This window comes from Mirounga angustirostris, unplaced genomic scaffold, assembly GCF_029215605.1.
Source record: "Mirounga angustirostris isolate CCGP_5_RB_7025 unplaced genomic scaffold, mMirAng1.0.hap1 SCAF_4, whole genome shotgun sequence".
Taxonomy (NCBI): Eukaryota; Metazoa; Chordata; class Mammalia; order Carnivora; family Phocidae; genus Mirounga; species Mirounga angustirostris.
The window spans coordinates 113,834,669-113,855,871 of NW_026991712.1; the positions used below are offsets into that span (position 1 = coordinate 113,834,669).

Genomic DNA, 21,203 nt, shown 5'->3' on the forward strand with positions numbered 1-21,203 from the left:
TTGGAAATTGTTTATAAAGGTAAAGAACGAAGCATTTATCCTGCCATTCTTGTGTGAACTGTATTTCAGAATAGCCAAACAGTAGAAGTGGACAATTCTAGTTAATAAAAGGAAGAATTCCAGTTAATAAAAGCAGAAAAAAATGATAGAATTAGGAAATCACCATTTTGCAAATCCTAATGAAATAATGGACCTAGGCAGTGATGATCAAGGTATGCTAAAATTATCTGGTGAAAGGTTGTTAGGAAATTTAGATAGGCTGACAACTCGTGAGCCCACTGGTCAGTGTTAGTGTTAGTAAAACTGCGAGAACTAGACCTTAGGTGCTTCCCTGATGTGATGCATTAGGAAATACACAGCCCCACCTGCCTGTATTCTTGTCAAATTAAAAATCAACCGAACCAAGCCTCTAGATTAATAGCAACCATGAAGTAGGAGAAATAAGGGTTAGCAGAACAAGTTAAATAACACCATGATGAAGTAGTTAGCCAAATCCAAGATGTGGATCATTCCTCAGGACAAATGAACAAATTTGAAATTTCTTCAATAAAAAAATGGTGTTAAAAAAAAAAGAAGAAGGAACTGTTATAGCCTGAAAAAACTGTAACAATCAAATACAATGTATGGACCTTGTTTGGTTCCTGATTCAAACAAATAAAGTGTTAAGGAAATTTGAATGGAAATTCAATGGAATGGAAATTTGAATATTAAATGATAGTAGGAAGTATTCATTCTGTTAGGTTTGATAATGGTATTGGAGATATTTGTTAAGAAAATGTCCTTATCTGTCAGAGATATATACAGAAGTATTTCCAAGTAAAATAATATTCTCTTTTAAAGCTTCCCTAAATATCTAACACGACGTTAGATATACAAGAAGCATTCGAAAAACTTCCAAGAAACAGAGACAACACATGATTCCTGGTTGTCCGTGTATATGGTACACCAATTCCCGCACACTTACTTTGTTTCAGGGTTTTGTTTACACCCAAAGGCCTCCACTTCTGTTATGTCAAACTCTCTCACCTGGCATTCATATTCCCTTGTCTCTCCATGGAATGTTCTCTGAAAAGAGGTATGCCTACAGGGGCACAGACTCTCACAAAAAAATTGAACAATAACCAGGCACTTAAATCATACAGAGAGTGTAAAAATAAGTAAGCCTATAGATGAGGTCTTAGAAGTTATTAAATTTTAGCATTTGCCTATTTTTCTTTCTGAAGGATGCACTTTAATGTTTTCCATTAATATTAATACATTATTTGCTTGATTTAACCTTTTTTTTCTTACTTAGGAGGAAATGCCTAGCAGTGGGCATCACATCACAATAATCAATAAATGATTATTTTAAACAAATCAGATAACATAAGCAGGACCAGTTCTTTCTTTTTTTATTTTCTTTCTTTCTTTTTTTAGTGCATCTGTCTACCTTTTATTTATTTATTTGTTTTGAGATTTTATTTATTTGACAGAGAGAGACACAGCGAGAGAGGGAACACAAGCAGGGGGAGTGGGAGAGGGAGAAGCAAGCTTCCCGCTGAGCAGGGAGCCCGATGCAGAGCTCGATCCCAGGACCCTGGGATCATGACCTGAGCCGAAGGCAGACACTTAATGACTGAGCCACCCAGGTGCCCCTATCTTTTATTTTTAATTTCCTAATTTTGTCGTCTTCTTGGGCTCCCGTTTTTCAATTTTATTCTTGGGGTATAATTGACATATAACATTATATTAGTTTCAGGTATACAACATAATGATACAATATTTGTATACATTGCAAAATGATCACCAAATAAATCTAGTTAACACCCATCACCATATTTGACTTACCTTGAAATCATTTATTGAGAACATGAATTCTGGGAACCATGGAATTTGGAAGAAGTAATAATGGCTGGATTTGAACAGCTGGGCAGGGTGTCGTAAAATATATTCTGAAATTAAAATGCCATGTTAGACCTTATCCAAGGGGTATAAATTACTTACTATTGAAAGAACTTCATTTTAAGGCAATTTCACCCTTGAGATGAAAAAAGAATCCACAAGTAAGTCTTCTGTATATTTCTCTTTGGAACAATTTCTATGTTCTTATATTTTATTATGGATATTTCAAATATTTAGAAAATTTATAGCACTTTAAATAAAAAAGTTTCATTTTATGAAGTCTTGACTGAGAAAGGAACAGGGAACACAAACAACACAGCCTTTTCTCCAAGGTTATTATCAGTGACCTCACACTTTTCCTAGGGATTTATGGGGAGGTAATTTTCTGTTGTTTAAAAGACTTTCTTTTCAGGCAGATTTGAATACCTTATTCACTTGACCTCAACAGAAACTAGAATGTTTCCTATAAGTTCATTCATGTATCTAAGAAATTCATTCATTCAAGGAATATTTGAATATCTACTGTGTGTGAGGGGAGTTAGCAGTCAACAAGACAGAAGAGGTTCCCATTAATAAGGAACTTAGACAATAATAATTGATACTTTAAAAGATCATTTTAGATAGCAACAATACCATAAAGAAAATTAAAACAGGGTAATCTGATTGAGAGTGATGATTGGGTGATATGGAGGGACTATTATTTAGCAGAGGTGATCAAAATAGGCTTCTCTGGGGATGTGATATGTGGACTGAGTCCTGAATGGTAAGAGGGAGTTGGCTATGCAAAGATCTAGGAAGAAAATCCAGGAACAGAAAGTAGGTCCTGGGCTTGGCACATTTAAGAAGCAGAAAGAACGTCAGTGTGACTGTTGTATAGTGAATGACGTGTGAGAGGTGGCATGAGATGAGTCAGAGAGCAAAGCAGAAGCCTGGTCAGGGAGGGCCAGAGGAGATGGATTTTTAAGGACTTTGGAAAGACACTGAAGCTTTAAACTAGAGAGTAGTGTAATCACACATATTAAGTGAACATACTTGTTGTTTCTTGTGCACTATATTTTTATTTTCTTTGCTATAGAAGTCACTTTTTTTCTTATTTCTAATTTTGTAACTAACATGGTTAGTGTTAACATAGTTGGAATTTTTAGAACTATAATTCTCAGGTAAGTTATGCTATACTTTTTTAAAAGTCATCATTGAACAAAATTTATTCAGCCCCACATTAAGAGATATTAATATAATTAAGGGTTAAATAAAGGCGTATTACTTGAAGACCTTATATTAACCTGACTAGGGTTGAACCTAGTCTGGATAAAACAATTCTAAAAATATTTCAAGAATCTTCTTGCTGAAATGACCAACTACAATTTTTTCCTTTTAGCAACATCACAAAAATAACATTTACTCAAGGGTCCCAATCAATGGAACAAGCATGTAGCACAACTTTTCCTACTTAATGCAACTGAGAAAAATATAGTGAATTTCAGTTTGATATTTGAATCCTAAGCATTCATGCTATCACGTCAATAGAAATAGGACAATTGGATATATCTCTAAAATTCAACTCTTGGGGCACCTGGGTGGCTCAGTTGGTTAAGCATCTGCCTTCGGCGCAGGTCATGAGCCCAGGGTCCTGGGATCGAGTCTGCATCACATTGGGCTCCCTGCTCAGCGGGGAGCCTGTTTCTCCTCCCTCTGCCACTCTCCCTGCTTGTGCTCTCTCGCTCTCTCTCAAATAAATAAATAAATAAATAAATAAATAAATAAATAAATAAATAAAATCTTTTAAAAAATAAAAAATAAAATAAAATTCAACTCTTACACTTATAATGTATGATATTTATGTAGTCATGTTCCCTTTATCCCTTTTATGTAGTCGTATTCCCAACATAGAATTTTTTGTTCCCTAGAGGGCTGCTGTGAGTCATAGCAGTACCTGAAACTCAGAAAACTTGACAAGGGTAGTTAAAGAGGACACGATGATAGTTTTTGCCAAAACCAAATAAAAATGTGCCTAGTCATGGTTCACTGGTCTTTAAACACTGAGGATTTTAAGAGTTCCCTTTATTCTAGCAGGGGTTCTCAAACTATAGCCCACGTGAACCCTGGGGATCCCTAAGACCTTTTTAAACAATCCAGACAGTCAAAACTATTTCATTACAATACTAAGACATTATTAGCTTTTCTCATGTGTTGACCTTTGTGCTCATGGTACAAAAGCAATAGTAGATAAAGCCATTGCTGCCTGAGCACAAATCAAGGCAGTGACGCTAAACAATACCAGCAGTTATTATATGCTTCACCACAACACACTTGCAGCAAACAAATACATAGATACATAAGATTAAGTGCCAGTTTCACTTAGGAATGCCCTAGATAAAATAGCGAAAATTATTAATTTTATTAAATTTCAACCTTTGTGTACATGTCCTTTGAACATTGAGATGAAACAGAAAGTACACACAAAGCAGTTCTGTTGAACACCCAAGTACAATGGTTGTCTGAAGGAACAGCACTTCTGCAATTCTTTGAGTTGATTAGTTGAGTTAGTTGCATTTCTTATGGAATACCATTTTTTACTTGAAAGGATGACTAACAAATTATCACCAGTCAGACTTGAGTATTTGACAGTCTCTTGAAAATGAACAGTGAGCCTGTCACTTGGGGGAAAACAACAGTATTTGTTGCCAACAACGAAATTCAAGCTTTCAAATGAAAATTATAAATTTGGAGATGTGTATTTGCTATGGTGAGCATGACAGCTTTGCAATACTCAACAACTTTTTGATGAAATTGGGGCAGTATTAATGTGATTCTTTGATATAATATAATAAAATGTGTCAAAGTATGGAAGATCTGAATAACTCAATGGACCAATATCTTCCAATGCATGATGATGCAAAATCACGCATGGGTAAAAAATCCATTCAAGGTGCTAGAGAGACTAATGGATTTTAATGTAACAGAGTACAAAAAGTTCATTAATATGACATCAGATTCTACATTGTTACTAACCTTTAAGAAACCACCAATTTTTTAGTTTGGTTTAGTATTAAAGAAGAAAATCCACAGTTATCTGAAAAGGCTATTGAAATACTCTTCCCGGGGTGCCTGGGTGGCTCAGTTGGTTAAGCAACTGCCTTCGGCTCAGGTCATGATCCTGGTGTCCTGGGATCGAATCCCGCATTGGGCTCCCTGCTCAGCAGGGAGTCTGCTTCTCCCTCTGACCCTCTCATGCTCTCTCTATCTCATTCTCTCTCTCAAATAAATAAAATTTAAAAAAATACTCTTCCCTTTTCCAATTACAAATCTGTGTGAGGCCAGATTTCTTCATACACTTCAATTCAAACAACATTGTAACAGATTGAATGCAGAAGCAGATCTGAGAATCCAGCTGTCTTCTATTAAGCCAAAAATTAAAAAGGTTTGCAAAAATGTAAAACAATGACATTCTTCTCACTAAAATTTTGTTTGGGAAGATGTAGCTAGTTTTCATTAAGATGTTAATCGTGTTAACAGGTACTAGATTTATTTTTTAATGAATTAATATATAATTTTAAATTTTTCTCATTTTAAATTTCTAATACAGTAAATATTTTTATATATGTCCTATATTATCAAAAGCTCAATGGGTCTTTAGTAATTTTTAAGAGTATAAAGGAGTCCTGAAACTCAAAATTTGAGAACTGTGGCTTTAAAGAATGCTGTCATTCCTGATAGCCCAAGCAGTCAGGCAAGAGGAGAATTTATTTCTAGGTTGTCAAGATTCATTACTGTCAAAGTAATGTTACTGCATTTTTTCCCCTTTATCCCTCTCCAAGTTAGCAGTAAAATATTCTCTAAAAAAAAAATAGAATTATGCAAGCAAGTATGAAGCTATGGTTTCTCAGACTCTTGTGGAATATTTAAAGTCAACATATCTGACATTGTTATATGCTAATATCATATTTTAGTCATTTAATTTAAAAAATACTATGTTATTCAAATTTTGCTGTTTTTAATCCAAAGTGTCAGTGACAATGGTGAATTGTTACATTAGCAAAGATGTTTTAATTAAAATTTAAACTCACCTGTAAATACATTTGGGTGAGGGAAGTTAATAACGATAAGCTTCATCACCATTTCAGGATAACAGATGGCAATTAGCCAAGCAATCATTCCCCCCCAGTCATGGCCAATAAGAACACATTTGCTATACCCTGTAATGGAGAAAAAAAAAAAGTTGATGTCATTGAAGGTGGATGCATCATTACCTTACATAAAATGAGTATACTTCTGAAACTAATCTTCCCATAATCTGACTCTAATTATGCACTTTATGCAGATACTGAGTTTGGTGTTTCCAAAACCTATATGTCTGAATCACCTAAATAGCTTTTTAGAAAATTTAGATGTCCAACCTCCATTCTAGACCTTCAGATTCAGAATCTCTCCCAGGAATCTGTATTTTTTTAAAAACCTGAAATAGCTAGCTCAGCTCTAGTCCCACGAACCTGAGTTTGGGAAACCATGGTAAAGATTACACATAATTAGGTCATAAGCAAGATTATATTATCGATTTGCCTAGAATATTGCATGAAGACAAATTTAGGCCAAGTCTGACTGAATTACCACAGAAGAGGAATGAAATATGGCTATCGGAAATCAATGTCTTTGAGTCTATTTTATTGTAATCAGACTAAATGACAACACTGCATTGATACCCCCAGACCTCATCCATTTTTTTCTCCTCTTGGAATTTTGGCTAGATCCATGTTCTCTTTAGATTATTGTAGAAAAGGCTTTTAGTTTGATTTCATGGTTTTTAAAATAATATTAGCTCCATTAACATACCATGGTAGCAGCTGGGTTTTAGTCAAAAAAGATGTAGTGGATTCAATTATTGTTAAAAAGTATTTACTCCTCCCCTCTCCCCACTGCCATAAAAGGAGTATACGTTGCTACCCCTTTGATATTAAACTTAGTCATGTGATTTGCTTTGGTCATATGGTGGGAGTCTGACTTGACTTTGGACTCAGCCACATGACTTGCTTTGACCAATGTGCTGCAAGCAGAAACGTGAAATATGCTTCTGCATCTGGGCTCCCCCTCTTGCCATTTCTGCCATTGCCAGGAGAAGAGGAAAAGCTGCCACTAGGTAGCTACTCCCCTTTAACTTGGGTTCCAGCCCAACTCAGAGGGAGAAGCCAGTCCCAGCAGGACCTGTAACCTGAGGCAAAGACCCAGTGGTCCAGCCTACACTTGACCTGCACACCCATGAGCATTGAATAAATGCCTATGACTATATGCCACTGAGTTTGGCATGTTTGTTACACAATAATATTGTAGCACTAGCTGATCAATATAAGAAAGATAGTGCAGGGGCACCTGGGTGGCCTAGGTGGTTAAGCATCTGCCTTTGGCTCAGGTCATGATCTCAGGGTTCTGGGATCGAGTCCCACACTGGGCTCCCTGCTCAGTGGGGAGTCTGCTTCTCCCTCTGCTTCTCCTCCTACTTGTGCTCTCTCTCTCAAATAAATAAATAAAAATCTTAAAAAAAAAAGAAGAAAGATAGTGTAAGTGCTTCTGCATCTAAATGATTATTTAGATGTGGCTTCTGAAGAAATAAATTTTCTAAGTACAAGAATCAAATTTCCAATAATTAGTTCTGAAAATAATAAATTGCATACATTAGAAATACTTTTAAAAACAAATTTTCGAAATCGGTGGTGGAGATGAACCATGAGAGACTATGGACTCTGAGAAACAAACTGAGGGTTCTAGAGGGGAGGAGGGTGAGGGGATGGGTTAGCCTGGTGATGGGTATTAAAGAGGGCATGTTCTGCATGGGTGTTATACATAAACAATGAATCATGGAACACTACATCAAAAACTAATGATGTATGGTGATTTACATAACATAATAAAATAAACAACAACAACAACAAATTTTCAAAGTCATTCTTGGCTGGTGGACTGAATCGTCATTCCACATGTATTATTTTCAATTTCCTCTATAAATATTTTCGCCTGTACACCCAAAACCATGGGGACAGGATCCAGACAACAGCTCAGATAAATGGAAAATGCCTCCTCCCAAGAAATGAGGTTACCAATTCACAATCTTTGGAATGTTAGTCTCTTAAAAGGGACTATACTATTTTTTTTAAACTGACCTACCTAAAGAGTCTAAAATATCCTTTATATCTGTAATTAGACAGTCCAATTTATAATTCTCTCGATGAATGGGAGCATCTGTTTCTCCATAGCCTCTCAGATCAAGCGCTACAACTCGATATTCACTTTTAAATTCCCTTAGTTGGTGACGCCAAGAATACCTGCAGGAAATAAGAAACATTAAAAATACCACAGTAGCAAATCCAGAGAGTAACATTACAGCTTTTCTAAGTGGACAACTGTAAGAAACTGTCTATTTTGAGAAAGGTTATATAGCCATCTGTGAGCTAGAGGAAGGGATGTGTTTCGGAAGGGAACACTGAAGTTCTTCATAAAAATTTATTGTTACTTTTTTTTACCAGCTCCAGAGGGGTGTAACAGAGGGCCAGTATTTATAGAAACTACAAAATATCTGATACTAAAACCAATATACTTCCATATGTACTTAAGAAATCAATTTTCTAGGTTTTCTGAAATAATGCTTACAGCTATCAGGGAATCTGTACTTACAAATGCTTCTAAGGAGAAGATCCTGAATGAGTACTAGCAAGTGTGATATTAAAAACATTTAAGGGGCACCTGGGGGGCACAATCAGTTAAGCAACCAACTCTTGGTTTCAGTTCAGGTCATGATCTCAGGGTTGTGCGATCTTGCCCTGCATTGGGCTTGCGTTCAGCACAAAGTCTGCTTGAGATTCTCTCTCTCTCCTTCTCCCTAGGCCCCTCTGGCTTGTGCTCAATCTCTCTCAAATAAATAAATCTTTAAAAAAACAAAAACAAAAAAACCCCACACACTTAACAGCCAAAATGGCACTGGCATGACCAATTAGAATGGCCAGTGCTGGGGCGCCTGGGTGGCTGGTGGGTTAGGTTTCTGACTTCGGCTCATGTCATGATCTCAGGGGCCTAGGATCAAGCCTGGCATCGGGCTCCCCACTCAGCGGAGAATCCGCTTCTCCCTCTCCCTCTGCCCACCCCCCACTCCCGCTTGTGCTCTCTCTCTCTCTCAAATAAATAAAATCTTAAAAAAAAGAATGGCCAATATGCTACAGCCAAGTCCTGGGGGCCTCTGCAGGGCCAGGTGTTCCCCTGTGCTTGATCATGGAACTGCAGAATTAAATGAAATACCAAGATCCATGAGATTTTTTCTTTTTTTTTTCTTTTTTAATCTCTGCACCCAATGTGGGGCTCAAATTTACAACCCCGAGATCAAAAGTCTCATGCTCTACTGACTGAGCCAGTTAGGCACCCCGATCCATGAGATTTCTTCTTCAAACAAGCAAAATCATTTTGGATAACAAAGAAGAAAAAAAAAAGATGTAGATTTTCCAAGTGACTCACTATGTTGTGGAACTCCAAATATGCATTTAAAAAATGGATCTGCATGCACATCTGTTCATGGAAACAGTGTAGAATTATCTGACACAAGCCAAATAGGAGAAAATTGTCTGAAAAGATTTTTGGAGTGCAATAGGCAAGTGTACCAAGGGATCTGCTGTTATAAGCCAACTGTGAGAGAGACTGCAATGTGAAGTGTCACAAAGCAATAAGATCAATGAAACAAAGTATGCACTTTACATCAACAGGTCATCAGGAAGAGTGTCAGACACATATTTGTATTATGCATGGATTCAGAATCTTTAATCTATTATTAGGATATCTATGATTTGTGAAAATCTGCAAAAGCATTACCAATGAAGACAGATTTAAAAATGTTAATAAAAAGTATGTTTCTTAGTGAGGTCAGAGCAATCTTACTAATCTTGTCTTTAGGTTGTAACAAATAAGCAGTTTATTTCCTCAAAGATACTCATTTGTCAACACAGAAGATATTATTTTCTCATTAGCCTTACTTAAAATTTTCAATTGATTTTTTTATGTCTTTGTAACTGGAGCCTAATTCTTCCCTCTTCAGGGATTACCTCATGCCTAATCAATAGAGTTCTGCAGATTTAACCTTTTAAATATTTATTTAATCACTTTTCCTGTCCATCCCTACTATCATTACCTTAATTCAGGCCTCCATCAATGCAGCAACCTATCGATTGGTCTGTATTCATTTCATTCCCTTCAGCGCTATCTTCTACATAACCAGACTGAGGTCCCAGAAACATAAACTCTGTCATGTAATTTCGCTGCTTAACATCTTTTCTTGAATCCCTATTACGTGCATATCTCAGACATATTGCAGGTGGGGTTCCAGACCACCACAATAAAGCAAATATCATGATAAAGTAAGTATAAAAGTTATGTTTACATTATAGTCTATTAGGTGTGTAATAGCCTTATGTCTAAAAAAACAATGTATATATCTTAATTTAAAAAGTATTGCTTGTATAGAACTGTTGAATCACTATATTGTACACCTAAAACTAATATAACACTGTATGTTAACTACACTAGTATTACAATTAAAAACATAATAAAATCCAAAAAAGAAAAAAATACTTTATTGCTAAAAAAAGTGCTAACCATCATCTGAACTTCCAGCGAATTATAATCTTTTTGCTGGAGGGTCTTGCCTCCATGTTGATGGCTGCTGACTGACCAGGGCAGTGGCTGCTGGAGGCTGGGGGGGCTATGGCAGTTTCTTAAAATAAGACAACAATGACGTATGCCACATTGGTTGACACTTCCTTTCATGAATGATTTCTCTGTAGTGTGTGAAGTTGTTTGAAGCATTTTACCCACAGCAGAACTTCTTTCACACTTGGAGTCAGTCCTCTCAAGCCCTGTGCTGCTTATCAACTAAAGTGTATGTCATATTCTAAATCCTCTGTTGTCATTTCAACCATCTTCACAGCATCTTCACCAGCAGTAGATTTGAGCTCAGGACACCACTGTCTTTGCTCATCCATGAGAAGCAGCTCCTCAGACGTGAGAGTTCGATCATGAGATCGCAGCCGTCCAGTCACATGTTCAGGCTCCCCTGCTGCTTCTAGTCCTCTCGCTCTTTCTACCGCCTCTGCAGTTCCTGCCTCCACTGGAGTCCCGAGCCCTCCAAGTCACCCATGAGGGCTGCAATCAACTTCCAGCCTCCTGTTCATGTTGATATTGTCACCTCATCCCTTGAATCATGGATGTTCTTAATGGCATCTAGAATGGTGAATCTTCTCCAGAAGGTTTTCAATTTACTTTGCCCCCAGATCCATCAGAGACATCACCATGGCAGCTATAGCCTTATGAAATGTATTTCTTCAATAATAAGGCTTAAGGAGTAGAAATCACTCCTTGATCCATGGGCTGCAGGATGGATGCTGTGTTAGCAGGCATGAAAACCAGCTCCATCACGGCTCCTGGGTGACCAGGTGCATTGTCAATGAGTGGTCATATTTTGAAAGAAATCTTTTTTTTTTTTTTTCTGAGCAGTAGATCTCAACAGTGGGTTTAAAATATTCAGCAAATCATGTTGTAAACAGATGTGCTGTCATCCAGGCTTTGTTTTTCCATTTATAGAAAACAGGCAGAATGGATTTAGCATCATTTTCGGGGCTCTAGAATTTTCAGAATAATCAATGAGCATTGGCTTCAACTTCAAGTCACCGGCTGTATTAACCTCTAACAAGATTGTCAGCCTGTCCTTTGAAACTTTGAGGCCAGGCATTAACTTCTACCTAGCTAAGAAAGTCCTAGAAAGCATCTTCTTCCAATAGAAGGCTGTTTCATTTACATTGAAAATTTATTGTTTATTGTAGCCACCTTCATGAATGATCTGAGCTAGATCTTTGCATAACTTGCTGCAGCTTCTCCATTAGCACTTGCTGTTTCACCTTGCACTTTTCTGTTATGGAGATGACTTCTTTTCTTAAACCTCATGAACCAACCTCTGTTAGCTTCAAACTTTTGTCCTGCAGCTTCCTCACCTCTCTGAGCCTTCACAGAATTGAAGAGAGTTAGGGCCTGGCTCTGGATTAGGCTTTGGCTTAGGGAATGTTGTGGCTGGTTTGATCTTCCATCCAGACCACTGACACTTTCTCCATATCAAAAATGAAGTTGTTTCACTTTCTTATCATTTGTGTGTTCACTGGAGTAGCACTTCCAATTTCCTTCATGAAATTTTTCGTAGCATTCACAAGTTGGCTAACTGGTGGGAGAGGCCTAGCTTTTAGCCTGTCTCAGCTTTTGACATGCTTCCTCACTAAACTTAATCATTTCTGGCTTTTGATTTAAAGTGAGAGATATGGGACTCCTCATTTCACTTGAATATTTAGAGGCCACTGTAAGATTATTAACTGGCCTAATTTCAATATTGTGTGTCTCAGGGAACAGGGAGAGCCAAGGAGAGGGAGCAAGATGGGGGAAAGGGTTATTGGTGGAGCAGGCAGAACATATACAACATGCGTCCTCAATTCACCATCTCATATAGGTGTGGTTTATGGCACCCCAAGACAATTACAGTAGGAACATCAAAGATCACTGATCACAGATCACCATAACAAATGTAATAATAATAATGAAAGAGTTTGAAATATGGCAAAAATTACCAAAAATTACCAAAATACAGAGACACAAAATGAGAAAACGCTGTTGGAAAAATGACTCCGACAGCCTTGCTCTACACAAGGTTGCCACAAACCTTCAATTTGTAAAAGCAAACAAACAAACAAACAAAAACCAACCCAAAAAACGCAGTATTTATGAAGCACAATAAAACAAGGTCTACCTATACTCATAATATGCAGCTCAAGCTCGTCATTGTGGCAGACCAAAACTCCAAGATTCGACTAAGGCCCAAACTTCCAGCGTGATTACTTTACACTTTTTGTCATTTGCCATATAATAAAAAGAGCTGGCAGTTATATCATTCTTAGTACATGCCATGCACAATTCTAAGTGTTTCACATATAGTGATGTTGATCTGCAAAACAAAACTATGAAGTAGGTATTATTATTATTATTATCTACTATTATAGTAGAGTCTACTTCAGGGGTACAAAAAGGTTAATTGCCTTGCCAAAGGTCACAGAATTAGCAAAGAGCAGACCTAGGATTCAAACCCAGGTAGTCTGTCCTGAGTCCATGGCACATTGCCCCCACAGTGGGAAGCCCCCTGTAGTGATCCAACGGCAGTATTGCTTTTTGCTTTTGACTTTGTTCTTCTGATGTCCTTTGTCTGCAACATCATCCCTCTCAGCCATTTCCCTACTCCCCATAATCCCTGCCCTTTCCCCATTCACTGAACTCCTCACGCTGAGCATCTCCACTTCCAGGAGACCTCACAGGCCCCCACCTTTATCGGTGGGTTGGGTGGGACCCTTGCACTTGTACATACACTCTTCAGGTGCCTGGGCATGTGCTTTTTAACAATCTGTTGTGTCTGGGGCTTCCACCCGAATGGGAGCTCCCTCAACTGCCTGGTAGAATATTTAGACTGTGTAGGTGCTCAGTAAAGATATGTTGCAGGGCGCCTGGGTGGCTCAGATGGTTAAGCGTCTGCCTTTGGCTCAGGTCGTGGTCCCAGGGTCCTGGGATCGAGTCCTGCATCGGGCTCTCTGCTCCTTGGGAGCCTGCTTCTCCCTCTGCCTCTCTCTCTCTGTCTCTCATGAATAAATAAATAAAATCTTTAAAAAAAAAAAAAGATATGTTGCATAAGTGAAACAAACGAGTGGAAGGACTGAGTGTTGATAGTGCTAGAAGGACCAGCTGCTCAATAAAACTCAGTCCCAGTTCAAACCGTGAGGCAAGGACGACTGAAGTTCCCAAGTTCCTGTTGGGGAATTTACAGTCAATGTCTGTGAAAAAGTGCATTGTTCTAGTATCTTAAGTATGTCTTCATTTAGAACTCATTTAGTGAGAGATTTCAAGGTAGAAATCTCACATTTCTACACGCTACTTTGAGTAGCATGTAGAATCCTGCAATATTTTACATTTAAAATTGCATTAGAGATTATGCAAACATAATACCTGCATATTTCATTCTCTTATTAATAATTTAAATTGCCTTGCAAATAAATTCAACTATTGCTGCCATCCATGACAGGAGCCAAACAATATCTTCAACATTTCTAAGAAATAGGGCAGCTGCTATCTTAATAAATTGCAAAAAGATCTTAAATGTAACCTTCCCAGAATTCACAAATAAAGCATATTTGATTCACACTTTAAGCTGAAAAAGAAATCACCCCAGAGATAGACTGATGGGCATTTCATTCATATGATAGTAAACAAAATTGAACCCCTTAACACAGAAGTTAAACATATTATAAAATCAGTAATTCAGGGGCACCTGGCTGGCTCAGTCCGTAGAGCGTGCAACGCTTGATCTCAGGGTCACGGGTTCAAACCCCATGTTGGGCATGGAGCCTACTTAAAAAAAAAAAATCAGTAACTCCTAAAAATACTACAAAGAAACAAAGCTAGCTATTTTCATCCACTTTTTTTTTTTTCTGGTACGTTTGGTAATAGCAGAAGACACTTCTAAAAAAGCAACCCCCTTCCTAGTGATTACTCTTGACATAAGAGGGCTTCTGGTTTACCAGGATAGCCACATTCAGATGTAGAATATCCTTTTCCCCTTCACAAAAGAGAAAAGGCCATAGTCATCAGCCTCTGTGCTCAGCTGTGTGTACCAAGAGCCCTCCCTTGCCTCAGCACTTGAGTAATGACGAATGCATTCCATACAGCTGGTGATGAAGACAACTCAAAGAAACTGCCTGCATCAGCTTCAAATATTTTTAAAAGCGATGCAAATTGAGGTGGAGAGAGAGTGGGAGAAAAACCATCTCCTGACAAACAACTTTATTTTGGGATAATTTAGCTAACAGTCTCAGAGATGCAGATCTTGTTTGATGTTTCCTTTAGATTTAAGAAAGACGACCCAGAATTTTTATTGTTTCCATGTAATATCTAATATTAAATGTCACCAATTCTCAACAGCTATTCTTAGGTAATGATGGTAAGTGCAGATAATATATTGCATGTGTATAGTGCTTTTCTGTTTAAAATCATTTTTACACACATTGCCAATTTATGATTATTTTGTTTTCACAGTATCAAATATCCTGACCTACTTGATCTACAAATAAGCTTAGAATTCCATATGTACTTAGGCAAAACTTGATTAATAGAGGAATAATATTTATACTTATAATGTAAATTTAAATTTTGGTTTGAAATGTCAGACAAGAGTTTCTTGCTTTGTTGTTTTTGGCTTTTAAAGAAGATAGAAATGCAAGAGAAGGGGCTTTTGAAAAAAGAGGAAAAGCAAGAGAGAGACTTGAAGTGGCTTAAAACAGCTTTGTCCTAAACTCTGAATTTATTTGACCTTTTCCTGAATGGAGCACCTGAATGGAATTGACTAGACTCCTAATAGTTAATAGTGGCAGTTTGAATGGAAGGAAAGACAAAGGCTCAACACTGAGGTCTTGGTTTAGGGTATGACAGTCAAACAGGTTTCTGCTTATCAGCAATCTCCACGTAGTTGCTTTTGGATTTACCCTAAACACATGGGTAGCTTTCAGATTAAGGGCCAGCAAAGCTTAGTAAATTCAATATGCTGTTTGAGTAACTGAGCTATGAGGGGTTCATTGTTTTTTTTTTTTTTAAGTCATGGCAAGGGTGTTCGTGGAGTAAGACATCCAAGACTTGACTTTGCCAGAGCAAATGGGACTGATGTCCAAGGACCAGTGCTGGGCTTCTCCCAGGCTGTCCCATCCCCTGGAGATTACACGTACAAGAACCACCAGGCATTTCTATTTTGCCAAAGGGCTCTTATGAAGAGTAAATAAAGGGACAATGCTGTGAAAAATGTACAAAGGTATCATTCTTAAATATGACAGAGAGCATCAACTGTCCTCTATCAAAAGGGCATCATTGTTATTTGCTGTTTCTTCGAAACAATTACCAGGTGGCTGAAGAGGTTGTAGGTTTATGTTTATCTTCCTGGTAGACTGTTCCACATGTAAAGAAGTGAAGTTTCAGGAGAGAAAAGAGCATGGACAAGTACTGGGGTTGATATGAGGTGGAGTGACAGAATAACTTTTAAATCTTTTCTTTCTAAAAAGTTAAATATCAACCCCTCACACCCCCACCCCCCGCTGCAACAGATCACGAATTTTATTTAGAATGATGATCCAAAATGTTAGAGTGAGGTATTCTTGCATGGTTAGCTAACTTTTAACACCCTCTTGAATGTTTCTATAAGGTGTGAAATTTGAAGGGTGAAAAGCACTGCTTGATATCAGATGATTATCATTCCTATATACTGAGGACAAGCAGGAGAGGGCAGCTCTGAAGCTCAAAAGTGAGGTGTGCCTTACTTTCTGACCCTGCCAATTTCAGAAGGGCAGCTGTGAGGTTTACATGAGATGTAAGTAAAACACTGAGAAGAGTGCCTGGCACACAGTAGATGGTCTGTAAATGTTAACTAGCACCAGTTGCAGCAGTCAGACAATTCGTTTTTCACCAATCTGGGACAAGGGCCTGCCTCCAAACGTCTCCGTTACTCCCACTCTTCAAACTAGAATTCCACTATTGCATACTCTTCACCTCCTTTAGAGTTTTAAAGATTTTGTATTATCCAAAGTCCTGATTTAAAACGCAGCTAGCTCTCAAAGAGGTATGATCCCAGTGCACTTTAGTTAATAGTCAGGGAAAGGGACTTTATTAATAAACGCGTGGCGGAGGCTAGCGCTGGCGCAGGGCTCTCCCCACTGAGTGCATGGGAATGAAGAAAATGAACATTTACTGCGTATTCACTGGGGCTATGTGAAAGGCCTTCTGCATATTTTGACTCTCTTTATCGTCACAACAACTCTGCAAGATTATTGCAGATGATTGTGCAGGATCCTGCAGAGTAAGTGATTAAGCCAGAATTCACCGCCTATGTTACTTTATGCAGATTTGACTAATGCTTCAGACTTAGATTTTATTGTGAGCCAATCATGTCAAGCACTCCACTAAACGAGTCTACATACATATGCTTGAATTGTACTGGGCTGTTTACCGCCTAATTAAGTTGTCTCCAGATGGAAGAACAGATAAAAGTTTAACATGAAAACGACTTATGTTTATTCATGTAGGCAAATACAGGGGGAGAAAAATCTTCATGAGGAGAAAAATCTCAGAAAAAGACATCTATAGACTTTTTGCTCTGGAAAAATGATGAGGTACATGGGGTTTTGCCACACTCCATTCTTTTCTTCAATACCTAATACTTCCCCATGCACTAGCATTCTCAATGTATTTATTAAAGAAGTCTCTTTCACTGATAACGTATTAACTAAGGTGTATTAGGGTCAGATCTCTTTGAGAGCTAGATGCATTTTAAGTCAGGACTTGGGATAACACAAAATCTTTAAAACTGTGAAGGAGGTGCAGAATATGTAATGGTGAAATTCCCAGGTGTTAAGAGTGATAATATGGGAGAAATTTGGGGACGGGGCATCATCCCAGACCTTTCAAAAGATACAACATATTCTGCCTTTCAGTCAGCTCAGAGGATATGATTATTTTTCATCTATTTCTTTGCATTTAGTTCGTGGACTGTCTCAAGATCATAGCCTTGTGTTATCAAAAGCCTGGTTGTCTTTCACCACCATATGTAGCATCTTTTAAAAAGATATTAATTTTTTAAAAGTTTAATCATATGTTGTTTTCATCTGTACTTATTTGGCTCTGTGAGGTTCAAAGGAGAACAGAACATTTTCTCCTAGGTAACTAGCAACTGTATATTTTTGGTTATAGGTTTCTTCCTAATGTGAAATATTTAGGTCCTTAATTTATCCTGCATTCATATGAGCCTGTTGCTACATGCATAGGAAATAGTTCATCCTCAGTTTCCAAGAGTCCTCTTCTTTCTCCACTTTCCCCTCACCTGAGGCTTCTCCCAGACCTTCCAGATACTAGGCACTCTATACCTTTGGTTTCTTTTCAATCTCCTTTCCCTGCCTGATGTGGCATATTGTCCACAGTAGATGCTATAAAAACTGTTTTGTAGCTAGTTCAGAAATTTGAAACACTAAACAATACTTCTTTTAATTTTTCACAAAGAAAGAAAGAGAGAAAGAGGAAGGAAGGAAAGAAGGAAGGGAGGGAGGGAGGGAGGGAAGGAAATTAGGCTGGTATCATGCACATTTCTTTAGAATAGCGGGAAAACCATCCCTGTGATTCAGGAGCATTCAGGAAGGATAACTGGGTAAGAGACCATAAAGTAAGGTCGATTAAAAGTCTTAACAAGAAAATGACACTGTGATTAGCCAAGTCCTTACTGCAAAAGAAAAAGTTGGTTGGTAAGTTTACCAGAATTCTGGAAATCCGTGAAGCAGCAGCATAAGTGGTTTGCCTCTTTCACCAGCAGCAACATAATGAAATCTTAACCCCGAATCCTGCAGTACAAAATAGAGGGCATGGAATTTTAGTGATATTTTGCCAAAAGTAGTGCATTTAGTATTTCCATTTCATTAAAGAAAAAGCTCACTTGCATTATTTTTAATATCAAGAAATAAAATATTATTAAATTTCAAAAAGAAAAAAGCTCCATGATTTATTAATAGAGTAAATTAGATTTACTTTTGTTGACATTCCCTTTATAGTACCTTCCCTTCTTGTTCTACCTATAAGGTCAATTTATACATTACAAGCTTCTGAAACAATGTCACAATTTGTGACTTTCATCTTACTGATGTGTCACATTTCATCTCATTCAAATTCCACAGGACATGTAAATAATTCTGATCTGAATTTATATTCTTGCCATGTTTACCTCCTAGTCATGTACTTTTCTCAGCTTGCCCGTCAAGAGCTGTGCCATCGTTATATAATTCACACCTCCTTTCCTTATTTTTAGTTCTCTCCTTCCCACATTATTATTTTAAGTCGAGAGTTGCATGTACAGCTCCCCTTGCTTCCTGCTCCTCATGTCATGTCAATGTATTTCTAACAGCAGAATTCTCTGAGTGCTCAAGACTTCTCTCTGCATGTGGGAGACAAGACTGCCCAAGGAAAATAAAAGGCATGGGAGTGAGACAGGAATACAGCAAATAAAAAGCAAACTGAAAAGAAGAAAATGGAGAAAAAAGGCAAGAAAGGAAAACAAAAATTCAGAAAGAAGTGAAGAAAGAAACCAAGAACCAAAAGATGAGCACAGAGACTGAGTTTTATATCAGGTAACCCAAGCAAGAGGGTTTCCAGATGTGAAAAAAAAAAAAATCTTACAAGGTCATTTAATTCAACCCTATCATTTTTACAGATGTGGAAACTAAAGGTCAACATGGGTCATAAAGGTGGTTGGGAGCAGGGCTGTGACCAGAACCCCATTCTGTCCTACCTTACAGGACAATGTTCTTTCCACTCCTTGGTTCTGTCTCTGGGGAAACTCTTTAGGTAGCCAGATTAAGAGGAAATGCATTATGAGAAATTCCAGATGACTCTTTTTCACTGCTTCTTCTCCTCAGGTTGGACTAAGATAACAAATTTGACTTTGCCCTCAACTGCAGAATGCCTTTCTAGAAGTTCAATAACTTTTTATTGGTGATGAGTCTTGGCCACTTGACTGGACTTAGTGAACAAATAATTAATTCACTTACTATATACTAGGCACTGTTCTAAGTTTTTGTTTATTTGGGTTTGTCTGTTTGTTTTACAAATATCAATTCATTTCATTCTCATACCAACCCCAGGCTGAATAAGGGTAAGAAAAATGTGCCCTTGCTCTTTTGAACTCTAGCAGTTGGACCATCTAGCTCCTAATAGGAATCCTGCACTTCGGTGACATAAATATCCCCTCAAAAAAAGGCTAGTTTTGAAAGGCCTGTGAGTCAGACTGCAGGGTGCCTCCTGAAGGGCCATATCCCTTCACCACCTGGAGCCTCAGGAAATGGAATATCCGTGGGCTGCCAGGAGGCTTGGGATAAGCATGAACAGTTCCAGTCTGAATGCATGGTTGACATTTACTTTTTATTCCATTCCTTTGGTCTCTGACTTCATAAGTCTGCTTCCTTGCTCACAAACATACACCATTTATTTATTGTTTCATGCTGGTTAGGTCATCTCTGCGTGTTCCATTCTGCTACTCTGAATAAAGTCCTATTTCCAATGACTTATTCTATTTACTCTTCCAATCTCTAAAATTTAGGCAAGGACAGCCTCATGAGACAGTAGGGCACGACCAGGAACAATTCCCTACAGCTGATCTGAGCTCTAAAGGGCAAAAGGGTGACAGGAGACAGCCTTCCCTTAGAGAGAGCAGAATTATTCTGGGTTGTTGCGGTGGAGCAGGAGGGGACAGTAATAGATATATAGGACCCTGATGAGAGAACCTCCTCATAACCTATTCTCATTCTCTCTGTCTCTCTCTGTCTCTCTCACACACACACACACAGACACGGTCCCGACCCCTCTCCCGCCACACCTCGCCCCCCTTGCCTTGCCTCCCCCTGGCATCTGCCCTGTCCCCGCCGCGCGCTCTTGCGAGCCCCAGGAACACTAGGGGACGCTGGGCGTCATGGAAGGAGCAGCCCAGCGCTCTCTGCCCTCATGGCCGTCACGTTCCCTCCCGATACCGCCGGGCCCGCGCCGGCCTTCACCTTGATCCGCACGTAGCAGTGGGTACCCAAAGAGGGGTCGTTCAAACACGCGGGAGGGTGTTCCCGGGCGGCCCTCCGGAAGGTCTGCGCGGGTCCCTTGCCGATGCTCCACAAAAGTTTGAGCAGGTAGACGGAGGCGCAGAGCCCGCAGTAGCAGTAGACCAGGGACCAGAAGAGCAGGGACCGGATCGTGACCGTCAGGCGGAGCAGGCAATCCCGCAGCCTCGCCATCGGGCGGGGCCGGCGGCCGGGCCCGCTGCCCTTCGGGGACGCGGGAGCAGCGGCGCTCGCTCGGGCTCCGGAGCGAGACAGCCCGCGCGGCGGCGCGCCAGGCCCGCCAGCCGCTCCGCGGGAGCCGGCTCCGCGCGCGCCTCCCCGCGGGCCCCCGGGGCGGCTGCGCTCGGCCGGCGTCCCGTGGCCCGGCCGCGGGCTCCCGCACTCACGGTGCGCGCTCCGGGGCGCGGCGCCCTGCCCGGGAGCGCCGCTGGGCAGACCCCCTGCGCTGCGGGTTCCGCCCCGGCCTGGGCGAGGCTGGGACCGGCCTTCCTCCGCAGAGTGTGATCCCAGTTCTAAAGCGCTCAACTGTGGGGAAGATGAAGGGGAGACTTTCCCAAATCATCCTGGGAAGCGCAGAAGGAAGCGCCG

General features: G+C 39.3%; 1 protein-coding gene across 1 annotated transcript in view; it reads right to left on the minus strand.

Annotated features, from left to right (window-relative positions):
• EPHX4 (epoxide hydrolase 4) overlaps positions 1-20,966 on the minus strand; it is a 42,240-nt gene extending 21,274 nt beyond the window's left edge. Inside the window, exons 1-5 of the mRNA XM_045895390.3 lie at positions 20,559-20,966; positions 18,274-18,359; positions 8,038-8,195; positions 5,949-6,077; positions 1,828-1,931 (exon numbers count right to left, since the gene is read on the minus strand). Coding sequence (XP_045751346.1) covers positions 1,828-1,931; positions 5,949-6,077; positions 8,038-8,195; positions 18,274-18,359; positions 20,559-20,789 — 708 coding nt within the window. The 5' untranslated portion in view covers positions 20,790-20,966. The remainder of the gene's footprint in view (positions 1-1,827; positions 1,932-5,948; positions 6,078-8,037; positions 8,196-18,273; positions 18,360-20,558) is intronic.
• Positions 20,967-21,203: the final 237 nt, after the last annotated feature.